The sequence below is a fragment of the Struthio camelus genome, chromosome 18 (genome assembly GCF_040807025.1).
Source record: "Struthio camelus isolate bStrCam1 chromosome 18, bStrCam1.hap1, whole genome shotgun sequence".
NCBI lineage: Eukaryota > Metazoa > Chordata > Aves > Struthioniformes > Struthionidae > Struthio > Struthio camelus.
This window is the reverse complement of record NC_090959.1, coordinates 9999121-10011177: the sequence shown is the minus strand read 5'-3', so window position 1 is coordinate 10011177 and position 12057 is coordinate 9999121. Positions and strand designations below refer to the sequence as shown.

The 12057-nt window shown below is 40.2% G+C and overlaps 1 protein-coding gene across 1 annotated transcript in view; it reads left to right on the top strand.

Moving 5' to 3' along the window:
* The window catches only part of LOC104150059 (plasmanylethanolamine desaturase 1), a 43043-nt gene that overhangs the window by 12529 nt on the left and 18457 nt on the right, over nt 1-12057 (top strand). Inside the window, exons 3-5 of the mRNA XM_068912460.1 lie at nt 2799-2890; nt 4502-4646; nt 5320-5532. Coding sequence (XP_068768561.1) covers nt 2799-2890; nt 4502-4646; nt 5320-5532 — 450 coding nt within the window. The remainder of the gene's footprint in view (nt 1-2798; nt 2891-4501; nt 4647-5319; nt 5533-12057) is intronic.

Below are 12057 nucleotides of genomic sequence, written 5' to 3'. Positions count from 1 at the left end.
GAAATAAAAGCATTTTGAGGCAGGAGGTGCCGTACTAATCCTGACAGCTCATGTTTGTTGAGAGCAAAAGGGAGGGAGGGAGGAAGGAAAGGAATGTAGAGGTAAGGAGTTAGCTAAGCAAAATGTAACCGTGAGAAGTAAACCTAAAATATGCTATGCTGCATAATTGTAGGTAATTGCTGTGCCCTAAAGATAGAGCACTGTTCATTATTAACAAAACTGCTTGGTCCTCTTTCATATTCCAAAAAACATCCGATCTTTAGCAATCCTGCTAATGTTAAAGGAATTTCATTAAACTGGGCTCTCAAGGCCACCGGACCTAGGCGTTCTGATTGGGGTAGGAAGGTTGACACATCAGACAAAGTCCAGATCATGACTAGGGTAAATAAAAGCAGTAAGATTTATGGGGAAAGATGTACATACGTTGTCTTGTTTCCTGGTACATCTCAGATCGTTTGCAGTCCTGTGAGAGGAGGAGAAGTAACAAAATGCCTTGGAACCAAAGCAAGATGAACCAGTATACCAACAATTTGAACTTTTGATTTGGGTTATAAGTGAAACGGAACCGTCTCGCCTGACTTCCTAACAGGCAGAGGTCTACCTGCCTATTGCAGAAAGCCTTCAATGCTGTAACTATGAAGTTATGCTTAAAGGAAGTCTTCAGAAAGGTGCAGAAATGAATACTTGCTAGTGGAGGCAACAGCCAGGTAGCAGAGGAAGAAGCCAGGATTCTGCTAGCTTTGCAGACCTCTGAAGAAGAGTTGGTGAGGCAGTCAAAGCAAAAATGAATTTCCTGCATCACTTATTTTGCAGCTCCCTGCTGTTTCTGTGTTACAATGGGCTACTTCTGTAAACAACCTGCTTCTGTAAGCTGCAGCTGGGGAAACTAAAGAACCATGTTCCAGCCACTCTGACCTGACTCTGTGACTAGTTCTCTGGCTTACATGGCTTCCTGTGGGCAGTTAACAAGCTTCTCTGAAATTTGAGCTACCGGACATGCCAATAGTTAGGTGACTGTGTCTTATACGCTGAGCACCAAATAACGGTAGGGGATTGCCAACTGAGCTGCTTTGCAACATATACTTTGTACATGTCATCTCTTTATTTCTGTTGCTATGACTCATTTAACAGTAGCCTGCAAGATAAGTGTATAATGTTTTAGTTGGCATGAATTTCGTATGTGATTGTAAGGGAGTAGCACTGGAATCAGATCATATCTGTTTCCAGGTATATCATATATGCCTAATAGGTAACAGCTATTTTGAAATCTGGGTCATGCGTCTGCTGAATTGTTTTAAGCAGAACCTCAGGTAAGAAACGTGTATTGCCTTTCCCTTTCAAGAGCTTGAACGCTGGCTCTACAGAGAATCAGGTACGCCTGCGCGCTCACTTCACTGGGTGGTTGATCTCAGAACAGCTGAACAGAAATATCGTTCTGTTTAATCTGAAGGGGCAGCACTGCATTGAAAGAGGATCCTGATTCTTAATCTGCTTCATTCTTCAACAAATCTAGATTATATCCAGACCTGGGTGACCTCTGTCAAAACCCAAGGGAGATGTGCAGACTAGAACTAGTACCTCTTGGTGTTTGTGCTTTAAAGGCCCTCAGGCACAGAGGTTCCCATGCAGTCTTCTCCGTCTTTACTGTGTTGCTATAGTCACACTGTTTTTCTCCAAGTCTTCCCATTAAGAAGGGAGCTTCTGGGGCAATCTTGTCTGAATTCTCTTCCTCAAGAGAGGAAAGAGCCTGGCAGTAGAGCTTGTGCAGAAGGGTATCTTAAACTCTGTTGGAGACTTGATTAGCGAAGCGCTTGGGAACCTAGGAGTAGGATTTCCTCTGCAGATGAAGAATGATAGGGTGTCTGTTAGACTCCATCTGACAGATCTATGACTGACTGGAAAATGTTCTGATCAAATAACATCTCTTGTGCCCCTATTCTTAAATGTCAGGATTTCCTACAAACGCTGGTAGGTAGAAGGGTCATCCAGGACATAAAGTCATATTTTTGCCCTTATGTGGAAGAAAGGAAAACCGCCTTTACTTGACCACAACTTGAAAGTACTTGTGGCTGGCAGCTAGAAAAGTATTCGGACTTGTAAACTTGCAACAACCTTCATTTAATGGTGTATCCAGATTAATATGCAAGTATCGCAAGTGTTGGATGTCCCTTACGGAGGATCACTAGAGTGGTTTCTGGAGCCTCCACTTATAGTATTGCAGATGTCCCAGTCTTAAAGTTGCTTGACTTCTCAGTCTTATTTTGTGAATAGTCTTGCTTTACCCAGGAGTGGCTTCTTAATTAGTGTTTACCTGTATTTATCAGAGTTTAGTGTTTCATGTTTACAGACCCAAGGGACTGAGGGAAAAGAGGGTCCGCAGATAATACAATCTCTTGCGATGGCTTTAGCAGCTCTTTTATAGGCAAATAATCTCTTAAATGGCACAGAAAAAGAGCAGGTCCAGTGAGAAGGTACATCTAAAATAAGATCTAAGTGATTCCGATTTAACTTAAATTTCCCCTACCAGCAATTGTAAAGATTTGTCAAGCTCTTCTGTAGAATATAGGTCAAACAAAATCTTAGTGTAGTTTTAGTGAAGACTGTAACTGTCCATATGGTGTCTCATTAAACTCTTATTCCTAGTAGCCTGGCCTTGTATGCATTCAGAATGGAGTTGATCTCAAGTGGTTGTGTACCTCTAAGTTAGGAGTAAACAAGCAAACTTGTTTTGCAAATTGAAAACGTGAATTCTTCACTAAAAATGATTTTGTATATCTAACTGTCTTTTTCCATTCAAGTTGCAGGCGTTATTACAGCTGATTTTCTATCAGGATTATTTCACTGGGGAGCAGACACCTGGGGATCTGTGGAACTACCCATAGTTGGAAAGGTTTGTGTTTCTTACCCTTAAACATAAAAACCATTTGAAATACTTTCTGGAAATGCTTCCAGTGTTGTAACACTTGCATCCCAGCTCTATTGGACAGTATATACAAGCTGTGCTTTTCTTGTGATGTTGTGAATGTGGCCTGCTCTCTGCACTGCCCCCCACTTTGGCCCCTTGTACCCTTTTCTGCTAAGTGGCACAATGCATTGTTGGTTGAGTGCACCAAGAGTCATGTTTGCACTTGGTCTAGGTGACACGTACAAGGTGACACTGCTCCATTTTATCGTCCTGATTAGGGATTGCACACAGTTTTGCAATACCAGTGTTCACAGACAGTGGGAATGGCCTATGATGCCACAAGTGCAGAAACCTGGCTAAACTTAGTAGAACTTCAAAAAGGTCAATAAATGCAGAGACGGGCGGAATTTAGGTGCTGTCCTGCTTCATCAGGTATCCTGTGTCTGTTTTTAAAATCTCTGAAAGCTGACTTGAAAACATGGAGAAGCTCTAGTAAGAAACTTCTCCAGTTCTTTGTACTCTTGGCACCTGTTCAGTAAATGCAGCAGTACTAGGATGACAATCACTGAAGATTTAGATCACCTGTCTGTAGCTACAAGTGCCAGATGCTTGGAGGAAAGTCCACTGATTCCTATAATAATCTGCACTAATCAGCAGTAATCTGTTCTTTAAAGCAAACTTCTTCATAGGTGCCATTAATTACTCCTCAGGTTGCAGTATTAGGAGGATCTTTATTTTTTAAAAGAAAGAATGTATATGGGATATTCTTTGTAATTAAACAGAAGTACATGAACCAGTAGAGCAAACTTAAGATTATTGGGTTTAGGATTTTTTTTTTTTTTAACCTTCAATAGATTTAGTAGTCCTTGAATGCCAGTATCTGTGGAGCATAGTTCCAAGGGGGGGGGGGGGGGGGAGGAGAACCACACACACTGCAGGAGACTATGCTCTAAGTAAGTCTGAACACTATTGTTTATCCAGGACACTCTTGCATAAACTGTACAGGATATATGTGTTGCAAGCAAATAAGTACGCTTGTTTTACTGTCCCTGTCCTACTTACTATATTTCATATCCTTTCTCTGGGCTTATATATTGAGATGCTATTTCTATTCCTAAAGGAGACTTTTGTGTATTCTGTTTGACTGGTGTTGGTTTGTCTGTGCTGTTTAACTTTCATGTTGTCTGCTAATGCAGTCATTTACAGCCCATAGAAAGTGTAAGACTAGGTTTTCTGTTTCTCTTGTTGCCTTGATTCATGCTGCTAGCAAATTTGTTTTTGTTTTTCTCTGTGAAATTAGGATGATGCGTCTTGTTTTTGAGATTTAAAACCTAAATGCCCTAGGTGAACATTAGCAAGAATAATACTGAAAAGCAATTCCAAAACTGTATTTGAAATTAAGCCTTGAATTGCTTTGCAGATGGAAATCAAATTATTTCAAATGTTCTCATTGCAAAAATTTGAACCTTGTTTACTTGCATGGTAGTAGGGAAATCTTTCCAATGCAGTCATCAGACTTGAGTCTAATACTTTTTTTGATTGTTCTTGATTCATGGTGGTGTGTGGTTTTTTTTTTTTTTTTACTTGTTCTCTCAGGCTTTCATCAGACCATTTAGAGAACATCATATTGACCCCACAGCAATTACCAGACATGATTTCATAGAGACCAATGGAGACAACTGCCTTATGACATTAGTCCCATTGGCAAACATGGCATACAAATTTGTTTCTTTTTCCCCAGGTAAGCTGTTACTCATGACTTGTGTGAATTTAGAGTTTTTGTTGATATTCAGATGAGCATTTGTCTGTATGAGGCTGGAAGAAATCGGTGAATGTGAATGACAAGTATGTGAACTGTGAATGGAAGCGTGGTCCCTGGAGGAGGGAGGGGATCGCTCTTGCTCGCTCTCTCCCTTTTTGTTGTGGTGGTTGAAAAGGGGTATAGGATTTGTCTGTCTGGCCCAACAGAGAATCTATGGCTGAAGAGTCTTGTAAGGAAGCGTTAGAAGTTACAGTAATTATTCTGGATTGTTCAGAACAGTAAATTTCACTATATACCCACCAGAAAGCCTATAAAACAGAAGTGCTATGTGTATGTGCAGAAATACTTTACTTACCAACTAGAAGTGCAAGAATTTAAGGATAAATTTAAATTTATAGATAGTAAATCAAGAATTTAAGTTCCTGTTTATGATGAGTTGACAGACTTCAGCACTTACCAGCCTGTCTTGTGAATCTTGTGTTCTGAAATTGTTTATGGCTCACCGGCTCTTGCGGCACTCTTGCCAAAGCAGCTTGGTTGAGGCCTTTGTTAGTTCCTGCAGCACTGAGCAGCTCTGGCTGGGCAAGACATCATTTTCCTAGTGGAAACCTTTTCATAAGCAATATTTAAAAATGCAAATTTTGTTTTGCAGAGGCATTATATGAAACATGTCCTTGGGAGTGTTATGTCTTTGCCCTGATCATCTTCATAACCATGACGAACCAGATTCACAAGTGGTCTCACACGTACTTTGGTCTTCCTCGTTGGGTCATCTTTCTACAGGACTGGCATGTTATCCTGCCACGGAAACACCACAGGATCCACCACGTGTCTCCACATGAGACGTATTTCTGCATTACCACTGGTAACGTATTCTGGTTCGTCCTGCAAACTCTTTTCACCAGTCTGTAGTACAATTCACCTGGCAAGATGTAATTTGACAGCTAATGAAATACAGAAAATGTGGCAAAAATAACTGTAGTTTCACAAGAGCTCATATGGCTTTAGCTGTTACTGCTGCACAAAAAAGAAATGTAATTAAGGTTTAAAAAAAGAAATGTGCATTAAGGTTTTAAAAAGAAGGTGGAGGGAGGTTTGTGATCGGCTGAAAGACGACTTTTAGTCTGGCGGGGTGGTCAACAATACTGAGATCTGATTGCGTGACAATTTGGGAATCTCATGTAGTAATACATTTCATTCATTGAAGTCTGAAAGCTGTTGTTCCCTCTTACACAAGCATCGTATCATCTGCAAGTGTGTCTTACCTCAAATGCTCGTTTCCAATAAAAGCTTCTGCATTTTCATCAGTCATTCATTCTGATTTGAGGCAGAGGAGAAGACAGACTAGCAAGAAACTTATCTTGGATTTGGGGGTCCCCTTATATCTATACTCAGTTTTATGCTTGCTGTACAGGTAGATATACTCAAACACCAGTGTTGCGTAATCCTGAGTAAGCTATCAAGTTCATCAAATAGCTGGAAATAAATGACTTTGGTTCTTGATTCAGTCATTGGCTTTGACAAGCAGTTTCTCTGTCAGTTTTGAAATCTGTGCCAAGAAACAAATCCAGTTCCCATGACCAGAATGCCATGTGAAAGTACGGTACGATTATGGAGCATGATTTGACAGAGGATGGCAAAAATCTTGCTACCCTAAGTGCTTGTTTCAGTCTTACTATGCTCTGAAGCAACAGAGGTAAAAAACAAAGTTGGAGCTTGACCATTAATAGTGGTCTTCAGCTAGTTGCTTTTATTTTCTTATCTCCTTAAAAAAGGATGAGCTACGTGTTCTTCTGTTTTATCAGTGTTTTCTGTAAGGGTTCATACCATACTAGTCTGACATAACACAGCATGATAGATTGTTCCACTGAAAAATGTGAGTATGCAAAGTGCTTCTGCAGCCCTAACGCTTTTTCAACTCAGGCAGAAGTGAGAAGGAAGACAGAAACGTGCAATCAGTGCACCATTTAAAATAGGCCTTTATTTTGTAAAGTATGACTAGTTATTGTAATGTGTGTTGCACTTAATCACTACCAAGCACAATTACTTTAAGAGCAAGACTGCCAAGTCCAAAGAGTATGCTTGGATCCAGAGCTAATCGCCGTACGTAAAGGTCTGCCATTGTATCATTGCCAGGGAAAGCGTCAGATAACAGCTTTCTGGCATTCCCAATGTTAAAACTTTCAGATTGATTGCCGTTTTTAGACACTAGGAAAGGAGGGATCCATTCCCTGAGGGAGCTGGTTGTGTTAATGAGAATCGTATGGGATGCTTTCCCAGAGGTCCTCAGTACAGTGAGGTGAGTGGGATTGCAGTATCACAGGTGAACTGAAAGTCCTGTCCAGCTGTAGAAGCTGCCGGAAAACAGTGCCTGATTTGATCATTAAAGCTGTAATTATGTCTAGGAAGGATCTTGCTCTCTAGAAGTATGATGTTACTTGTCAGCAGTGGTTATCCTGAATGCTTTTTCATTTTAGTATTTCTTTCCCCAAACATTAACATCGGATTAAAACAGAGCAGCAAGAACAGTCGTATTCCTTTTACTGGTTGTGCCCTGCTGTAGCAATGTTGTTTGGATCTTTCAAAGCTGGCTCTGTGGGAGCTTTCACATGTTTAAGTTTTGCCTGTACCATCCTGTCTTTTAGCCACCTCTTTCCTTCAACATGAACCTCTGCTGCTTGCTCATTGTTTTTGTTTTGGTAACAACAGCCTCTTCACATTCCTGCCTCTCCTTTGCTTTCCTTTTCTCACACTCTCCTCCATGCAGGTTTTGTGGAAAAGGGAAAAACGTGTAACATAGGTACCTATATACGTAGGTATGTGTATAACTTCTGTAGTGTGGGATAGCTAATATAACCCTGTGCACGTCCATCTTTTTCTGGTTGTAGAAGAATTTCTACATGGTAATAACATTTTGCAGCTCTGATTTGTTTTGTTTTTCTTGGTTATTGCGGTACTTAATAAAACAGAGACCTAAAGTTAACTATGTAAGACATCGTGATAAAAAACTATGAAGTTGCCTCTCATGCGCTCTTCTATTAGTTATAGGTAGTTAGGTTGGCTTCAAAGAACAGTATTAGAGAAGCAAATTAATTAACCTACTAATTAATATCCCAAGAGTAAGACACACAGCCCGTCTGAATTCAGTATGAAGCATATTAAGCTTATGTGAGTTCCAGCCTTGCAGTCTGTGCTATGTAATGATTCTATAAAACACTTGCAATATCAGTCTGTAGTCTAGCAGTAATGCTTTAAGCTCTTGTTGCATGCTGAGGACAGTGGCATTTGTTGCATTTTGTTATATAAAATGGTAAGGCCTGTCCCATATCAACTGGCTGTGACCTTTCTGGCTACGTGGAAGCAGAAGTGCTCAGTTAGATGAACTTGCATGCCTTTGGGAATGTGCTGCCAGCAGTCCTGCCCTCTTAATCCAGTAAGTGTCCAACTTGAACTATCATTAGGTGCAGTATGGCACTACAGCAAGATTTTTCCCATCAGCGGCTTCAGTAGTCATCAGCTAAGCAAATATTAGTTTTGCGCAGAGAGCATACTATGTTTAAGTATCTTAAAAAATCCAAACTATGATACTGGCACTACTGACAGATTTATTAAAAACAAAACAAAGAAACAAAACTTTGCTTTGAGCCTTATTTAGGTTAGGCCTGTTTAGGGCTCAAACGGAAATCTATTTTTTGTGCGTCTTACGAGATTTCGGCGCCCTGTTGTGTCCATTTACTTTCTTGCCGTACTAGCTAACGAGAAACAAGAAGAAAAGCCAAGCTTTCAGTGATGGGGAAACTGTAATCAGGGAAGAAATAGCTGCATTGTTTTTTTGAATGTCAACACTAAATCCAAGGTGCTACTAATAACAGTGTTTTGCTTCTAATGCAGATCTGTTGAACTGGATAGTCTATTTTCTGATAGCTTTGTGCAAAGGCCAATATTGTTAGCTAGAGTTCTCCACCTCTGAACTCGCCTTATGTTTACCTTGTGTTTAAATTAGAGAACATTATTAAATAAACACTGCAAAACATGAAACTTTGGATGATATGACTTAAACTAATCTTTTTTTTTTTTTTTTTTTTTAAACTCCTTTACAATCATTCAGGTTGGCTGAACTATCCATTAGAGAAGATAGGATTCTGGAGGTGCTTGGAGAACATTATCCAAGGAGTAACTGGAGAGAAGCCAAGAGCAGATGACATGAAATGGGCTCAGAAAATTAAATAACTTTTGCCAGCCTTCTGCAATCCTCATCTTTGTTGCCAATGTTTTTTAAAAAAAAAAAAAAAGCCATCAGCCAAATTCAAGACTTGCAAAGAAGTAACAGACTCTAAAGCACAAACTAAAAAGTGCTAACACAGACTGTAATTAAAGAACTAATTCTTAAAACAATACTTGAAATGAAGATGATTACTCTTACTGAGCACCTTTTGTTTAGCCATGTCTGCTTACATCTTAGAAAATACTTCATCACTGTATGTTGTAAAAAGCTATCAGCAAGCCAGAAGGCAGGACAGTCACTCCATTGATACATGGTGGCATAGTAAACATGTGTTGTATCAACATTATTTAACACTTCAAAAATAGCTTGTTGCCTAAGAGCTACAGGGGGAATGGTGACAACAGTTTGTCACTTTGTGGTTGAATCCAAGTACACTGCATGAAAACAGTGTGTCAGAGTAATGGAAGCCTATAAAATCATCACTGTTCAATGCACTTAGTGGCTGGTAAACTTACAGTTCAGTCTTCGCTATCATGTTAAATCTAGTTGATGTAATGTGGAACAGACTTTTGAGTATCCTACTCCACCAGTGGGCCACGAGTCCTTAAGTGTCTTCAGTTTCCCTTAAAATAAAATTGTTCTACTCTCTGCGTGGAATTGAGCAAACCATTTCTGCATAAGCCTTCAACTGTACCTTAACAGATGTCTGAGCAGAGGGAGGGCACACTCTGTCCAGCACCAGCTTGTGCTAGTTCGTGTGGAGCGCTCACTGATAAGAGCCTTCACTAAGTGTTTCCTACCCTGATAATAAGTGTTTAAAATAGTTCTAGCATTGGGCATATTGCAAATAGCTGTACTCAAGAGCTCAAGGTATCAAACTTGTGATGTTAGAAGGGAAATGTCTTTTTTTTTTAAGGTGCTTGCTTGTTTCTGTAAATAATATAAAGCCTTAATCTCTTCTCGTGTAATGGGATAATATTTTAATGTGATGTTTGAATGTATATAATATTTATAACAAAGCAGTTGGATAATACTAATCATGTTTGTTAAGTCTTGTTGCTGTTCTTCATTCATGGATTCTCGGTGTTCAGTTCCAAAATTTGATCGTTTAGCTGCTAAATACTTGATGTTATTCCAGCCATCTGAAACACTTTGCAGCCTGTTAACTCTTGCATAGGCTGAAGTGGTCAATTATTTTTCAAGTTTGTAGGAGCTTAACACTACATTACACTGAACTTCAATACCTTTCCAGAAGTGCAACTCTTAACTGCATTGGATACTAAGGATTAACTGCTGGCCTGGGGGAAGTGTCTTCCTTTAACACATTCTTAAGTGTCCACATCCAACAGGCACTTGATGAAGTGAACATGATATGCATCTTGTTTGTTTCTCTACTAAATGAAAGCTTATTTCCCTCCTCAAGAGTAATTGTGTTGAATTCAAATTGTCCTTTCCTAAATGCATGGTAAGAGTTGTTTAAGTCCTAGGTAAAAGCCTGCTTTAGACTAACCTTGATCTGAAATCATGGTGGCTGTAAACTTTTAAATATCAACTTCTTCAAATGTGATGGACCACATCTTCTTAAAGGGCTGGAACTTGGCAACTCTGCCTCACTGGGATCTGCTGAATGTAGAAGTATCTGAGCTGGTTTTATGGATTGAAGTCCCGATTGGTATTTAGGGCATGTGAATGATTCAAACCCTGGAGAGAACTTCTGCTTGCCGTTATGCAAAATGAGCCCTCTGCTCCAGCTGTCATAGTCACTGTTGGGTTTCCATCTAATTTTGGGGGGTAAAGAATACTCCTATTTTTAGGTAGGAGTCCTAAAACCTCCTATTTAGTTGAAATTGAGGGGAAGAGGGAGGGAATCCTTTAATGCTGTCACTGTAGAAGACAGGTGTATGATTTTGTATTATGTTTGGGGGAAGGGTAGATGGTCCCCTCTTTCCCCAGCCCCTCCATTGAAAGCCTTGGCAAAAAAGGCCACATGAGAACATATGGCCCTGGAGAGAGCAGCCAACTGGTCCCAAACTTAAATGGTTAAAGAACGTTGTTGCAAGCTGGCAAGTCCTCTGTTAATTTTTGCCTGTTGTCCGAGATTTGGGCTTTTGAGCACTCTTAGTAGCTGAAACTTCTGATGTAGTCAGTGTGAAAAGTGCTGGGTGCTAGTAGGGTGGGGATGAAAACCTCGGTGCGTTCTGGACAAGGAATGCTCCTCCTCTGTCTTTTCCCCTTGCAGCACATGAGTATCCTGAAGTTTTGAGTGTATAAATTCTAGTCAAGAAAGAACATCTATTGCTGTGAGTACAAAGAACTGCTGCAGTTATATCCGAGGCTTTCACCTTGACAAAAATTTAAATCCATGCCTGCTTCTGGCTTGAGTATCCAATAATCCGTAGTCTTACAGGTTTGTTAGTCCTTGGTTGTCTGTCCCTGCTGTCCCTCTCATCCCCCTCTTCCCCTTCCCTCCGCCCAAGTTTAAGTTAAATAAACTAACGTCAAAGCCCAGTATAGAGCCTAGTGGATGCTCAGGAGTCCTGTGTAACACAGCCTTAACCACTAAGCCATTTATAGGCTGATCTTTTACTGAGAACGTAAATACCAAATGAACGGCAGTACTGCAGTGTGTATAACAGGTGGCTTTGAAACACATAAGTTATCAGAGTTTACACTTTGAGAGTCTTCCTGAAGATAATTGGTTGTTGGCCCATTCTGTTTCAGTCACTTGTTTTACGGTAGTTTTAACGGAAATAAATCTGATCTACTAATACTGGCCACTGCTGTGCCTATCTACCTATTAACCTTGTGTAATTATAAGAAATGGGGACAACATTTAATCTCTGGCTGCTGTTTTACACGTTCCTAAATGACATAGTCATAGGTTAATACTGTACTCAACTCCTGATGGCAGTGCTTGCTCATTAGTGACTCACTTTGACATCGCCGGCATCTCTCAGGGTCCTTCATTAAGTATCTGTTCATCAAGCAGGGAAGAGGGGACGTGGCAGCGAGCATGCTTTGGTTTTGTAATCCTTGGTCTTTCCCTAACTGCTGTGAGTTCAGAGGAGTGTTTCAAAGCTTCCTACTCCTGAGAGGCAGGTTTAATGAATACCTAGGAGTTGGCTTCTTTTTCAGTCTTCGTTTGGTTTCTGGAAACTGTTTTAT